The following is a 16,716-nucleotide window of genomic DNA, read 5'->3' as shown; positions in this document are numbered from 1 at the left end:
AGGAAGGTCTTTGATGATGCAATATAGAGTTAATGGTGAGTGTGTGTGTGTGTGCGCGTTTGCATGTTTCTACGTGTTCATTTCTTCCATCAATAAAACACATCGAGCTCACCTGCTTCTACCTCTCAGTGCCTCTACATGACTTTAACAAGTGTATTGTTGTCAGACCAGTTTCCTGCAATGACTGAAACCTCGTTAACATTTCATCAAACGCTGATCAAAGACTCATCCTGCTGATGCTCTGAAAGATCAGAAAAAAGGGGGATTTTATCAAAACTCTGGGCTGTCCTGACGCCCACTGCGATACGGCTTTTCACCTGTGATAATAATATTAATACACCACCACAGGCCAGTGCTCATGAATTCACATGAAAGACAGATGATGAAGCTGTCAGCTGGCGTCGACAGGTAGAGGTCTGGCTAGTGCGGTTAACACGCAGACCTCCCAGGAAACTGCACAAATTGGCTATAGAGATCGGAGAAAAGTGGTTGAAGTCCTGTGGAGTGGGATCAGGGTATAGACTTCTATTAGTCCGGACAGATACGGTAAATTAGCTTCAGCTGAGCAATGCAGGAAAACTGATGTGTGTGGAACTTTTATGAGTTTTCTAAGCTAATAAGTTATCACTGTGCTAGCCACGGGCCGCGAGGAGAGGCTCTTACATTTTGAGTGAGTCTCTTGTTTCATCCATTCCAATCAAAATGTCTGAAATGATCTATTAGTCACATGAGAATGAGAGGTGAACGGTCGCGTTTGTGTGCATGCAGCAAACCTAGACATGAATATGAAGCTAGAGCCGAGCGATGTTAGCTTATCGTAGCATAACGAGTGGAAACAGAGGGAAGCAGCCAGCCTGGCAACCCTGGAAACTCCAGCATATTTCCCAAAATGTTGAACTATTCCTTTAAAATGACAGTTTTTTTTGAATGCATATGCATTAAGACCATCAAAGTGGAAAAGCATGTGCTGAAAAGTTCACCTTAGATCAACTCCAGCATTGCATTCAATCTGCATCAGCAAAAAGGACGCACAATTTACATCCATCATTCTCTCTAAGTATTGTGTTATTGATGAAACCATTAAGGTGTAGCACTTAATTAACAAAGATATACAGTATAAAGGCATAGTGTTTACATCAGCGTTACTGACTGACATAAAAGCACAACCTCGAGAGAGTGTGAATCAAACTGACGGCTCAAATGGAAATCCTATACTGTTTTATTTCCAGATCAATTAATCAGCAATTACACACAGCTTTTCTGTTTTGATTCCTCCCTCGTTTCGATCCCTGCCGTCATTCTTGATCTTCATCGCAGGAGTGAACGTCACAGAGTAAAAGCGGACTGATGAAAGGCTGTATGTGATTACCAAGGAGAGAGGAAAAACAAATATTTACAGAGGAGTGGACGCACGGTGTCAGTGGATTAGTTGGGGCTGTCTGTTGGCAGGTAAACAAATGGGTCAACAACACTAGAGACTCGCTAAGGGCCCACAGGTAGCGGCTCCACATCCACAGCGCAGACATCTGTCATTTCTGGCCTTTTGACAGCGCTTACATTTATAGGTATTCGGTTTCACTTGCTGACAGTATTTTCTGCTGCTGTGCTTGGATGATCCTGCAGAGGCAGGACCCCACAAACCCCCCACCCCCACCCCCGCCTCCCGTTCCTCTCCTCGTGGGAAGGCCAAGGCTGAGGAGGAGGCCAGGCGAGAGAAGAAAGAGAGAGACAGGATGGCGCTCAAGTGGGAGCATTTAGCCACTTGGAAAGTTAGAGGAAAATGCTATGGTAAAAACTCAAGTGGCGTGGCAGGCTAAATGGGTTTCTCTCTTTCTCCGTTTCTCCTGTGAATCTCGGAGGACTCTGTGGCAGCACACGGCTGAATATCTGAGTCACTCAGTCTATCGCTGCTGAAATGTATCCTGATGTTTCAAATGGCTGGGCCACTCGAGCTGCACGGCTAGATGGAGAAATGTCAGGCTGCACGGAGGAGAGGAGATGATGAAAGGATCAAAGAGGGGAGGGAAAGTGGAGAGAGGCACAGGTGTGTGCGCACATGCTTGAATGTGCACGATTATGTGCATTAATCATATCCTCCTCAGATCAGTGAGTGCTAATTTTCACCTCCCCTGTGTAACCATTATCCACTCTGATATTCACCTGTTCTCCCTTTCCCCTCCTCCACAGTGGTCTTTCTTTCCCTTTATTTATGTGGTGATACACGGTCAGCCATCATGCTGACTAGCTAATGGCGGCCAGATATTTGGCAAACGTGTAAATCCTGTCCAGAATATTAGAACTTTGAATAAGTGAGTAAAACTAACGAATACTGAGGTCATTGAAATGTAAAGTATGATAATGTTATAACTCAAACTGTGGTCAAAATCATGGACATTTGTGCAGCATTGTTCAGATGGAATATGTGCGTGTGTCATCTAAACGTGGTTACAATTATGGGAAAACAAATATGGCTCATTCACCCTATGAGGAAAATGAGGTTACATTTTCAAGGAGTGATGGAAAAACTGTGATTTTGAGACTTTGAACAGGTAGTTTAGGGCAAACTGTGAGCCTCATGTTCTGGGGTTAAAGGCTGCACAGACTGATGAAACTGGATCTGAAATCTGGCCAAAATTCTAAGCACTTGCTCCTAAAAACTGCAATATGGTCTGAGCTCTTTATGGTGCAAATGTAACAAGGTGACCAATGGCGACAAAGAGGAACTGGTCCCCGGGCGCCGCCGTCGGCTGGCAGCCCACTGCTCCTGGTCTGCCGCGGAGGAAGACTTACAAGGATGGGTTAAATGCGGAGAAAATAATTTCATGAAGCATGGCGTGTCTGCAGTCTCCTCCCTGTAGCATGTGTGTGCAGTGATTAATAAAGTGAAATCTTAATCTTAAAACTTGAGGGAGAAAAGGAGAATTTGAAAGAGGGCGGCATGTGATTTTCCATTCTCATCCCTTGTTTCAGCCGCTTCCATCCTGCTCGAACAAAAACAGACAGGAAGTAATGAATCTTTTCAAAGGACCCCCTCTTGATTTCTACTGTATGTCCTATTTTTATAGCAGTAGTTTTTGATAACTCAGCTCTGTCTCTATAAATATGAGCACGGAGGACAGCACAGACCGAAGCTGGACAGAAAATCTGGGTTATGCAACGCAGTTTGGATGAAATATTGAACATGTGAAACTAAGACTGAGCAATAATGAAAGTATTGTGGTGCTCCAGTTTGTCGCTCTTTGTAACTGCAGAGAGGTCAGTGTGCATGGTGTGTTTCTTTGGGCCTGTATGTATCTTCATTGTGGTTAATCCTAGTAGTAAAACTGCCCCCTCACATAATTGTGCTTTTTATATACTGTATTTGTGTGCGCTGGTTTCAAGTGACTTAAAGTGAGGCTATGCAACCACGAGTCGCAGTTACAGGATACTGGTGAATGCTAAAGTGTTGCATAAATGATGCACAAGTAGGGAAGAGTCATTAAGGCAGAGAATTGACTCAGTAATGCCAGTTATACAACAGCATCTCATTAAATCAGCAAACATGAGCCACCATAAGACGCCGGTCAACTGAAGCTGTAGCAGCGAAACCTCTGAGTATCTTGAACTGAGCAGAAAAGTGTTTTACTGTTTATGAATTCAACTTTTCATCTGTGAGAGGAAGACTGCGTTACTTCTTCTACACAGACTTTAAAAGCTCTTTAAATTTGACAACGTTTGATAAAACCACTCATGATGATTAAAGCATTATTGATGCCACACAGATCCCATTGATCTCTAGTCTCTGAAGGGAACCATGCAGGTATTTTACTCTAATGATGAGCAGGAGCCTCCACGTTCGCAGCCTTGAAGGAAGCAGTTTGGGTGTGTTAGTCAGCTGGCCTTGGCTCTTTGAAAACATGATACTTATTATGTGAGGAATTACGTCCTTCACAATCCACTTCAAAAAGAAATAAAATATTTCGGCTTTTTTTTTTTTTTTTTTAATCAAATTAAACTTTTAAAATATTCAAGCACAGGTCAATAAAGTATTTGATCCCTCTTGGCCAAACGCTGATTGAAACAATCCCAGTTTCGCCTCTGGCTATTGCTGAAATGCAATTTTGTGAACATGAACTTCCTTCTAGGCTCTTACAATGAGTGCTTTCTAATCTAATTTCATTCTTAGTTTCTGTATTGCTCTGTGTGTGTGTGTGTGTGTGTGTGTGTGTGTGTGTGTGTGTGTGTGTGTGTGTGTGTGTGTGTTTCAGACCTACTACTTTCAGGGACAAATTTCAGACTCTAAGACCAGTTAATTGGCGACAGCTCATCTGAATGCGAACAAGGCATTTTGTCCCCAAATGGGAAACGGCTGATTTTCAGGTCAGTGGTTCACTTCAAGGTTTGGTTTAGGTTCAGATAAGCAGTGGTTAGTGTTATGGTTAGGTCAAAGCTCCAGTGCGTGTGTGCGTGTGTGACTCACTGATGAAATTTGTCTGGCCGGTGTAGATGGTGTACTGCAGCTCGTAGGAGGTGACGCTGAACTCATCCTCTGACGTCCAGTGGACAGTGATGGTGTCATGGGAGGCGGTGCACAGCTCGTCTCTTATGGATGGCGGGTTGGGAGCTACATGAGGGGGACACAATGACATGACTCATAGTCAAATATAAAAGTTATTAATGGAGGTTTGCAGAAAGTAAAGCAAGAGTAAAGTAGCAGAGAAGAACTGACAAATACTGCCAAGTAAAGGTTGCATGATGTTTATCAGCTGGTATACATTTAGAAACCTGGATATAGTATTGGGTCACATTGTCTCATATACACTATAATGCCACTGTATGGAAACTCTTGTACAGCATGTCCACAGTGACAGCTGAGAAAACACCAGTATTACCTGTAAATACGACACATACATACCCGTTAAATAATCTAGCCCCTCCAAAATCTTCTTCTCCCGGGAAAAGTCCAGAGCAAAGTTGTCGAAGGCCTCATTCAGGTTGACGTCAGGGATGAGTACCTGGGAGGAGGCTGTCGCCATGGCAACCCTTTCAGAGCGGACAGGACACGGGAGCGAGGGAAAAAGGAAATGTCAGGAGAAGGGTAGCGAGGTGAGGGAGCAGACGAGGGCCGAGATGAGGTGACAAAGAGGTGGAAAAATGTGAGGAGAGAAGTGAAGGAAGTGAGGTGCCAACAGGGGAGAGGTGGTGGAGGGTGGCAGTTTGCACGACATGAAAAAGACGAGAGAGAGAGAGAGAGAGAAAGCAGAGAAAACAGAATATAGAATTCAAACAAATACAGAAATATCGACAGCATCTAACAGAAGTATCTGCAACCTGCACAGACACACAGTGAAGTCTGTCGAGCTTTGTGGAAACTTGTTCTTCTGCTTTGGGCATCAGTGGCTTACAGAGCCGTGCAGAGCTGATCACTTTTGTTCCTCAGTGAAGAGAAACCAGCCGATCGATAAAGCGCCCGGGCCAAATGCTGGAAAAAAGCTGCATAAAAGGTGCTACGCTCGCTGCATATTTTGCACAGAGCTGCCAGCCGGCGGAGGGAAGACGGCAGGAAGGGATGAAGGGAGAACAGAAGTGTGCAGGTGTGAAGAGAAACTGGCCCTTAAATGATGACAGAGGCCTGACGTGGATCACAGGAGCTGGAGCTGTTCGCTGTAATGCTGATTTACACTAAGACTGGATTTCATAGGAGGACAAAATGTGTCAAATTTCCAAAAGTTTGGTGTGTGTCATGACAGGAGACAAAGAGATGAAAACCACGGTCAGATCGATTTCATACACTTTCTTCTGTGCGTCTAATGAATTCAATCCAGTGAAATCAGTTTTTTCTGCAGCACACAGGTTCAGAGTACGTGTTACATTGTTAATAGAAAGAACCACTACAACATAAAAATAGTAATGGACAAAACTACAACATAACCTCCAAACGACATCACTTTTTCTGTCTCTGCTCACCTTTCTGCTACGTTTCGGGCGGTCTGGAGGAAGCGAGCGTGGTCGTTCTCCTTCAGGCTCTGCTCAGCTTGCGTGATGAGGGCGCTGGAGCGCTCCAGACACTGGCGACAGTTTGCGATCTGCTGAGCCAACTTACGCAGTTTCATCACCTGGAACACACACACACACACACACACACACGTAGGACGGGACATGTTACAACCCACTGATTCATATTCCTTCGTCTCAGCTATGACAGCCTGTACCAACTTAACATCACCTGGTCGAGTCAAATGCTCGGTGCACGAATTCTTAGCCAGACACAGTTTTTCATCACCATTTCCAAAACTCAGAAGTCAGTCTCTGGTGTTATTGATCTTTTGTGCTCGTCTCCTGTGGCTGAAAATAACTTTGCTCATGGCAACTCACGTTCCCTCCGCTGCACAGATTCGGGAAAAAAAGTGCCTCAGAGCTCAATACACCTCAAAAAATGCATCTCAAATACAGTCCAATGATTTCGGTATGAGGTATTCATCATTGTGACAGTCACTGATCCACAGATATGCTCAACACTTCCAGTAAACATAATTAAACTTTGCTGCCAAATTGCTCTAAAATAGTCAGCGTTGGTAGCGTCCCCTGAGATGATTCCTGCTAGGTGAAACCAACAAGTCACCATATGGCAGGCTATCAATACAGAAGTAATATTACTGTCAGCCATGTTCACAACCAGTGAAACAAACACAAGTCCTCTGCAGGAAACCTGGACAGACGCTGAATGCATTGGACACTGATCAGATATTAACCCGTCAGAGGAATCTTTGAATCATGTGAAGTTAATTTAACTTGTAGAAACAGTGAGCAGGGGAACGTCATGCAGCTTGTGTGAGGAACTGATGAAAGGATGAAAAATAACATGCAGTCACAAGTCAGTCTACACTCACAGAAATGTGTCCCATGCACCAAAAAAAAACATCTTTCCTCTCACTTTTTGCCTGATGGCTGCCGCACACTCAACAATAAACCTCTAGATTGCACGCATAAGCACAGTGATGCAGATGCATGCGCAGACAGGAAAACACAGAGACAGGAAGACCCCAAGAATGCAGCAGAGAGGACACAGTCCTGGTAATGGGGTCAGAGTTGAAGCGAAACCACTGGCTTGTTATTCTCACACTGACCTTATGATCACGCTGCATAACAGAAGGGCAGAGGCGAAGAGCGTAATGCGTCGTTTTCCGATATGATAACAGTCAGAGTTCAGTCGCTTCAGCCTTGTAAACACTTATTTATCTCCATGCTCTTGTATGTTTCAGATGTGGCAGCAAACGGCCCAGAAATGCCTGCATTAACCTCCTTCATCTTCATCGCAAACAACCCTGCTGTGTGCATCAAGAGGCAGGTCAGGTACACACACACACACACACAGACGGGACTTTGTAATGTAGTCCGTTTTGACTCTAATTTCTCAGCGGGTGTACTGTAATGCAATTTCCGACTGACCATAAGGAAGCCATTCAATGCTAATTTGAAATTAAAGTAATCCGTTTATCGTCATTACAGCTCACATCCTGATTCCTCCAACCAACTTAGCCTGATGAAGCTCTCCACGGGAAATAAATAACACGGGCTGCTCGTGAGCTTCGAGGCCGTCAGCCAAAGGTGAGCCGCGGAACAGAATAGCGTCTCGGCGATGATGCTGAAACGAAAACGGAGTGAACTTTTGAATGGCGAGCGGCGAAGTCACCTCTTTGTCTGAAAACAGCACATTTTCAGTGACGGCTGGCAACTTGAGTCTCTAAACACAAACTAAAAAGAGCAGAATCATTTATTTGAGTGCCCTTAAAGGATTAGTCATCTATATTTTCACAACACGTTTTTCTCCGCTCGCGGGGCTTGAATTATGCAAATAGGAATTCAGGAAGGAAAAAAAAGCCCACACTGGGTGGCAATCGGTTAAGAGCTTGTCATCAAAAGCTCTCAAAGTATGAAAACAGTATCTAGTGTGCACTCACTGTCTACTGCTGGGGAAGCTGCTCCTGCTTAGAAAAGCTCTCTAAGCTGGCGACTTAATGGAGTTTCCAAATGGCGTCTTAGCTGCTCTTCCACCAAGTCCACCATAATCTGTTGTCACTGTAAATGACATTTGAGCAGGTTGTTGACCGCACAGAGAGGACAAGCGAGACGGGCTTAATGGATGGGTTATTATTTGGCAACATATGCCGCAAACAACATTTTTAGAAGATGATTACTCCCTCTCTCTCTCAGAGTAATGGACAATAAGGCAGAGTCTGTGCGTGTGCGTCTCACCTCGCGCAAAGAGCCACTTCATCTGAGGCTGAAATATAACTATTTAATCAAAGCTTGAACATAGTAATGCCGGCCCCTCAGTGTGTTTCTCGGTGGTCTGTGAGGTCATGAAACAAAGCTGAAACCCTCTGCTGAGGCTGGACCTGATGCTCGGCTAAATGAGGAAAAAATATGGAATTATTTTTGTGGATTGTTTCTGAATGTGCAATGAGACACTGCAGTGAGCACAGAAAACCTTTTTTCTTTGCAGGAGGAAAAGCAGACCAACATTCTCAGCTGCCCTCAGGTCCTCGGTGAGGCTGGCACAGAGGTGTCATGGTAATAAAAGGATGCCTCACCATGGGCTTTTGTTCTGACGATGGGGATAATTAAAAAGGCACTACCAGACAATATGAGGCTTCGTAGGCTAAAAGTTAATCTGATAAACAGGCAGAGCTTTATCAACCAAAGGAAGGATATTAAAATCAATTCTGAAGCAGACACGCAGCCAGTGCAGAGGTTTTAAAATCTGTGTCACGTGTGCCATCTCTCTGGGTTTTAAAAGAACAGTAATTGAGCTATATTCTTTTCAGGGAGACCAGAAAGCAGAGCATTACAATCGTCAATCCTGCAGGTAATAAAAGCATGCATTAGTGTCTCTGTTGGCTTTAAAGAGAAACTGTTGCACTCTGGTAATTTTTTTTATAATGATAAAACAACCTCACAACCAAACAGCCTCGTGTAAGACAGCAATCGTTCCTAAGCTTCAGTTTCTGGACTAAATAAACAAGATATAAGGTGTTAATTAGTGAGATGTTTTGTTACCTTTGAACAGAACCAGACTCACTGTTTCCCTGTTTCCAGTCTTTATGCTAAGCTAGGCTAATCAGCTGCTGGCTCCAGCTACATATTACTCTATTGAGTGTGGTGTCAATCCCCTCATCCGACTCTCAGTAACAAAGCAAACAAAATGTTTATTCCTTTCAGTAAGTTTACAGAAACCAGCTCTGACTTTGAGTACGAAACTGGACGTAAACAGCAGTCCTGTGTGTCTGAGTCACATATTATACACCCAATCATCTGCTCCAACCTCCACCCGTAGAGGTTTACGGTGGCGTGACAGTGACACGTACTTTTGCCATTCCTCCTGACAGACCACAGTAATTATCATAGCCACAAGAGGTCATCGTCAGGTGAACGTACACAGATGTTTTAGACGTGCACAGTGCTGTTGTTTTTCTGCTGAGGACAGTCCTTACCAGCCATAACCAGAAAAGACACAACGGCTCTTTTTACTCCTTGATTTTCTACAAAGAGTTCAAATCATTTCCGGAGCGAGGGAAGGATGAGAGACAAACAGAGTCACATGATCGAGACACTTTCTTGCACATAGCACCAGAACGTGTGGGAATAGTGTGTGTTTTGTTTGGGCAGGGAGAGATTAGGCATGACTGCAGAGTCTCCTCAGAGAGCGCCAGAGCTCGTTAAGAGGAGGTGTGAGGGAGAGAGAATGGGAGCACCTTGCACAGCTCTGCTAACCACGATCACGCCTGCGTAATCCTGTTATTCTGTTGCGGAGTCACCTCTGAGTCCTTAACACGACAGGCACAGCACGAGTTGTTTGTTGAAAAGCCTAAACCGACCAGCGCTTACCTGACCTTTCAGGCTCTCCTCTCCTCTCGGGCATACATCCATTTCAACACACTCATGATTATTTGAATTACTCAAGGTGCATTTCATTAATCTTTCTTGACCCGTAAACAGCCTCAGATATTAACACATCACCCGCAGGCTGACATCAATCAAGCTCTCCTCTGGTGTTTTCTGTGTTCTTTCCCCTTTACTTCCCCCTCCTGCGTTTCACTCCTCCAGCCTCTGCTAGACAGCCTTTTACAGACCCAGACTCTCAGGAGAACAAGCCTTGCTCTTTGTCTGCAATCACTGCGGACACACTCTCACACACACCTGCTTCAGTCCTTGTGTTCAGCGTTTGGAAATCTTTTATCTCTCGACAAAGCTCTTTTGCTGCCTCAGAGGATCTTCCACAAGCACTTAAAATTTCACCTCGGGGAGGGTGAGATTCAGAGTTTGCCACTGTCCTGAAACCCCGGGTGGGGAGACAACCACCCATAGACAAATGGGCACGCGTCTCCACACACACACACGCAGATGTCTGTACAGTAAGTCCTGGACTCTCTTTAAAATGGCAGGTTCACAGCAGTCTTTGCTGCCATCTCTGATTCTTCCCACACATGTTCAGGCTCTCTTCTCTTTTTCCTCGACTGTCTTTTCCATTTCTCCTGAAGCGTCCATGTGATGTGTGTTTAGGTAAACAAGCGGGCAACTGCAGCGACAGCCGTATGAAATCCATCGCTGAAAGACCTGTGCAAATATATTCTGTCCACGCCGCTGCTGCTCCCACATTCATTCTCACAATGTGCAAAACTGCCATTTCTCTAGCGGTGGACTGTGAGCTGAGTTTGCTAAAGATGTTTTTGGTGATTAGAAGTGCAGAAATCAATATTGTGGATATAAACAAAGAATCAAATGTGTTTTAGCCACATTTACTGCAGCTCATTGCTTTGTTGTTGTTTTGTTCTGCACAAAAGCTCTGACAAACCCATCGCACATCACCTGCCCACCAGCAAACCACAGGCAGACAAAGTTAGAGCGTAGCTGGTGAAAGAAATCACACACCCAGCAAGCTAATGACCTACGTATTCTTCTCAGGAGCTGCTGGAAACAAAACCAGAGCGAAAAGGTCATAAAACGAGCTGATTTACATTCATCAGGTGACTATGGTCAGAACTCCAACAACATGGTAATGCTGCTCCATGTCTGCTGGATCTATTAACAGGCAACTAGTTGCTAATGCTAGCTAACCCTCTGCTAACTATAACAACTTTTCTGATAGCTTAATTCTGTGTTTTGTCTCGATGCCCGTTAATGGCCAAAAATCCGTCAGTGTACTTCAACTTGGTCAAACTTCAAGACTTCATAGTTTCAGCTGAATGCAAATGCTCTTGTATTCAAATCTCTCCTCCATCCTGAAAATGAAACGGTAGAAAGGGAATACTTTACCTTGGACTCTTTGATCTTCACAGCGATGACCTGTTTTCTCTGGCGGATGATCTCCACCAGCTCATCACACTCCTCCACCAGCTTGGCTTCATGCATGGCTGTGTTCACCTGGAGACAGAAGCAGATCCACACATGAACATGAGTGGGAGATCCCACTATGCGGCTGTCCTGAATCAGGCCGAAACACTGTCGGCTTGCTGACACACATGGATGCGCACACACTGACATTTGCACGAGTACACAGTAAATCACACTAATCCGGCCATATGTTACATTTTATTTTGTCACTGCGTGAAAACAAAAACAATATCTGCCAGTTGTTCTCCCTCTCTGTTTGTTTGTAGGGAGCTTTGTAAGATTTCTGGACTGGCTGCCTCGATGAATCATATCATCACTTACACACGGAGCGCGTCATTTGTTTTTCCATTTCACTGCGCGTGCCGCACACAAAGAAAAGCCCCCTCCAACAAACCGTGCACCTGGATTAGAATTAACTTGCAATAAACGGAGATAATGATTTTCAACTCTTTAATTACGTGACTGGGAAGACCAGAAATCATTTCATTTTACAAAGCATACATTGATCCAGAGGGAAAAACTGATTAGATACAGCAATAGGTCAACAGACAGCCATTTAATAGGCATTATGGGTGATAAGAAAAGAGCAAAAGAAGTAGTAGGAGTTTCATTTTTCTTACTCTGAAATGCTGGAGGGAAAAACTATCACAGCTCATAGAAATTGGTACATTGCTTTTAGATTCAAACCACCTCTTGATCTTGTATGTAACACTAATAATCTTATTATACAGGAGAAGCCGTAATGTGCTAAAAAATCCTGCATGAAATTCATAGTTACACCTTTTTCTAAAACATGTTTATTTCACTCATAATGAACAAGAAATGGGCTGAAGATTGTTGGAATATTCAAGTTTTCATTAAAAAAGCTCCCAAAAAGAGCCTGTGTAGACACTCATTAATTCAGCGACAGAATTTGCTTACACCATGCGATTTAATAGATTCTGTGATTATTTTAGGACCAAAGTTGCCAAGGCAACTCATCATCAGTTCACCATCTCAAGCCAACTTCAAACTTGTGTGGGTGAACGGTTGTTAGTCAGGCACTCGGTGTTTGATGAACTGGAAAGCTGGTTCGCCAGCTGTAAAATACAATTGTGATTACGCTCACACCTATGAGGCGAGGGGCTCAAACGAGTAAAGTTCAGACGTACTGCTCCGACTTCACTGCTGAGGGCAAGAGGATTCATTAAGGGACGGATGTTTTACCACTGAGTCGGCTGTTTTTCAAGTACCTAATTTTGCAGATAGTATGCATTATCAACAAATACTGAATGTAAACATTTCAGTTGGAGGACTTGCTCTGGGTGAAGCAAAGGCTGAGGCATGTAGGGAGAGAGGAGGAACCAGCCGGTCTGTGTGAGTTTGCGAAGTTTTTTGGGGGAGGAAACATCTCGGTGAGTCCCATTGTTCGGTTCAAGAGGTGAAGCCGGATGGAGCCTCGTTCAAAGGGTTCTTTTGTGCGAGCGGGACACAGTTTGAGCTGTTCCCCTGTTTGTCCTGCCCCCTGCTCGCCTGTGACTGGAAGGCTGGGTAACAAGTGACAATGACAAATGCAGCATTTTACCTGAAGTTGAACATTTTTCAAGACTTGGCAACCAGAAAAACAGCAGATGTCCAGTTTGAATAGACACTTGTGTTGTAGTGTACTGTAAATACACGGTGCTCCCATTGCAAACTCAGGAAAAAAAGGCTGCGGTGGACACAGCACCCTGTAAAAACCTCCAATATAACATCTCAGATAAAGTTGCCATACAGAGATGTACTCTGAGTGCAGCTCCTCTACAGTGATGATGACAGGAGTCACCGCTATTTTGGCTGCAGGAGCCAATTCAGACTAAATCAAAGAAATTACACATTACTCAGAAAGGAAACAACCCAGCGTGATGGCTGTGGGAAGCTTTCATTCAAACTGGCAGCTTCAGAACAATCCAGAAAAGCCACACTAGAGAGGAGGAATTCCACTCACACATCAGGCAGAGGCTTTCTATCAAGGAGGGCCTTTAAGGCCTCCAGAGCTCACAAACAGCACCGCTGCTTTAACTGCCTCACTGGATGCTCCGATGTTTGTTGTCACGAAAGCGCTGGTGAGTGTTTCCTGCAGGGCACCTGCTGAGTTCTGCTGAGCTGGCAGCCCTCACGCAGTAATGCACCAGAGAATGCATTGTGAGGAAAGACCCTTTCACTGCTCTGACTGGGTGTGTCGACGTTTAGATCAAAGCGTTGTGAAAGAATATTCAGGGGAATTCTTCAAGTACAAAGGCGAACACCTGTACGTTCAATTGAGAGTGAACCAATTCAGTGTTGTTGTTACTCGTCAGTAGTAGTATTACTACCAGTAGTAATGTTAGTAGTAGTTATAGTAACTTTTTATTCATTGTAACTATAAATATAAGACTTCTCTCAGAGTTAGAGCAGAGGGAGAATCTTAACAAAATCCACTGAACTTTGGGTATTTCGGTAGCTTTACCAGCTGTGGATTTTGTCCTTTCACCAATGAAAATATGCTCATTTGATACCTTTAAAATATTAGAGTGTATTCTCATGCTGGCTCCAATGTGAAGCCGTAAATCAAAGGACAGATTTATCTCCTTTTGATTAGTTCCCCATCCCTAAATTTTACAGGGTTGTGACTTTCTCTCATGCTGCAGCCTATCAAACTAACCAACAACCAAGTTCCACTCATCTCTCCACAAAGCTCATTACAACCCGCAGATCCACTTAAGCCTCATTATTCACACTCACACACGCGCACGCACGCAAGCGCACGCACACACAAAGAGCCATCTCATGACTGCAGGTTAGTAATTAAGCAGGATAAATGCAGCCGCCCAGGATCACTGTGAATTACAGCTACAACTTGGCAGCTTAGAGTTATGGAAACAATCTTCATCTCCGTCCTCCTCCTCTTTCACCTCACTCAAAACCTCCTCCTCCTCCTTCTCTGCCAGCTCCTGACATTATTACCCACTCCCTGCTACACAAACACTGTCACCTGCTGCGCATCTCCCTATTCATCAGACTCCTCTGCAGGTGCACTGAAATCACAGCGCTAACTCAATGTTAAAGTATAGGTCTATTATTGGAATATGAGAAGAACAACTATAGCTACAATGACAGTGTCAAAGACTTTCTAGCTGCTCCTGCTGTCTAAAAGGTTAGAAAACCAGTGAAAACACTGAGATGGAAAGAAGGAAATAAGCTACAAACTGCCTTTATGCAAATTTAAGAGCCCAGGAAGTTTAATAGAGGGATCTTATTCCCATTTTCCTCAAGAATAATGGTTGATAATATTTATGGTTACGAAATGAATTTGGGTTATACTATGTAATGCAGCAGAAGTGCACCTCCATTCAGTAGCTTCTACTCATTATCCCATGAGACAAAATAAAAACATATCACAGCCACATGTTGGCATCAGGAGTCATAATTACACTCTGTCAGGTAAGAAGATGAAATGCAGACATAATTAGCTGCTGAATACTATTGAATAAGCCCATCTAGGGCATTATGATGAATATGTCGCCCACAGAGTGCCATCTGACGGCAGAATCATTCAATCAAAAAGAATTGTCCATTACTAACCTGAATCAGGAAGAATAGCTCCCACCTCTGCTTCTCTCGCTGGAGGGTTAAATTGAGCGCACATGCTCTCATACATCATTAGGTTGAGTTCAGCTCAACCTGGATTATGTCAAGATTAAATTTATTCGCCCATATTTTTATACTGTGGAAGTGAGCGCTGTATTACTTACACGCAAAAATGAAATAAAAATAAGCCGTGCTTCTTTTCTGGCTCCAAGTGACTGACAGTCACCATTCACCGCCCACTCCGTGCTGTTTCAGCAAATGACGGCGGGGCTGATGTGTTTGGCCAAACCGAGTGCCACTCATTCAGACGCTGTCAGTCACACTGAGGTGAGCGAAACTCAAAATGAGGAGGAAGGTCTTAAATTCCCCTGATATTGTATTTAACATTGCAACATAATCTCTCACTGTGGTGTGTTTGAGAAAATCTGTTGACTCCAGATAAATGAGCTGTGTATGTGTGTGTGTGTGTGTTTGTGTGTGAGAGAGTCTTAATGATGTTGCAATGCTCGCTCGGTCTTGATAATGCTGTGTGTGTTCGTCACAAGGACTGTCGGAGCCGCAACGCCATAATAGCATCACAAAACCTGGCAAACGCTGATAAATTACCCGCCCACCCTGACATAACAAATCTCAGTTTATTTCCTCAAACTGTGAATCTTGTGTGGAAAGCACTCACAAACCCACACAGCTTTTTTTTTTGAATATCAAACATGCCAATTATGACAGGTGTATAAAGTGATTCACAAATTACTTTGACTTAAGTTTGACCTCACGGTGAACTGAGGAGAAAAGCCTTCGCTTTGAATAATACATTCAATGTATGCACTATAAGGGTCCAAGCAGGTGTTACTAGGCGTTAGAAGATACAGAACATTTACGGAATATTTTCATACAGTTTACATTTTCTAAAGCTGAGGAGACCAAACAGGAAATTATCTTGTCCCCTGAAGAGTTTAAGATTAATGACTGCCTAAAATTCTACGATCACACAAGATGAGACATCCACTCAGCTGTGGTTTAGTTATTGTTTCCGAACGTTATTGCTATTGTTTCTGAAACTCAACAAATTTGAACCCCTGTTAGAAATGGTAAATTAATCTTTCAAAGCAAACTACAGTGAAAACACTGTGCAGTGTTGGGAAAGTTCACTTTCTACATGAACTAGTTCAAAGTTCAGTACACAAATTTTAAAATGAACTAGTTCAGTTCATAATTCAAAATTTTGAACTAAGTTCACTGTTCCAAAAATGAACTAGTTCATAGTTCTTTTTTCCCATTTGTTGCTGCGAGCTATTATTTTTCAAAATTATTGACACAGCCCATATAGAACCACAGACAGCAATTATTTTAGCAGTTTTAACACTGTAACTATGCGTCAGATTTCATCTTCATATCCAATTTTGAATCCTTATCCAATCAGCGTTTACATTAGCTGACCGGTCTAGGGTGTACCCTGCCTCTCGCCCATTGACAGCTGGGATAGGCTCCAACCCCCCCACAACCCCGAAAGGGATAGGCGGTATAGAAAATAGATGGATGGATGGATGGTTTACATTAGCATTGAGGGGACAGCATTTCCTCATTGCTGCTTTAACGCTTTGTTGCTGTCCATTCAGTCCACACTAGTAGCAGCTGCAGCTTTCACCCCATGTGACTGAAGTGCGGATTTTCTTTTTGAAAGCCGGCAAAGTTTGCACAGAGATGTAAGATTTTTCCCATCCTCACCGACCTTGTCATAAAACTCGTTTAAATGAT

At 43.7% G+C, this 16,716-nt stretch overlaps 1 protein-coding gene across 3 annotated transcripts in view; it reads right to left on the bottom strand.

Annotated features, from left to right (window-relative positions):
- Positions 1–16,716, bottom strand: part of mid2 (midline 2) — a 147,391-nt gene that overhangs the window by 21,622 nt on the left and 109,053 nt on the right. For all 3 annotated transcript variants that reach the window (XM_070962633.1, XM_070962634.1, XM_070962632.1), the window contains 4 exons: positions 11,296–11,403; positions 5,947–6,095; positions 4,895–5,022; positions 4,460–4,603 (listed from right to left, as the gene is read on the bottom strand). In XM_070962633.1, the coding sequence (XP_070818734.1) occupies positions 4,460–4,603; positions 4,895–5,022; positions 5,947–6,095; positions 11,296–11,403 (529 nt within the window). The remainder of the gene's footprint in view (positions 1–4,459; positions 4,604–4,894; positions 5,023–5,946; positions 6,096–11,295; positions 11,404–16,716) is intronic.

This window comes from Chaetodon trifascialis, chromosome 5, assembly GCF_039877785.1.
Source record: "Chaetodon trifascialis isolate fChaTrf1 chromosome 5, fChaTrf1.hap1, whole genome shotgun sequence".
NCBI lineage: Eukaryota > Metazoa > Chordata > Actinopteri > Chaetodontiformes > Chaetodontidae > Chaetodon > Chaetodon trifascialis.
This window is presented reverse-complemented; position numbering and strand designations above follow the sequence as displayed.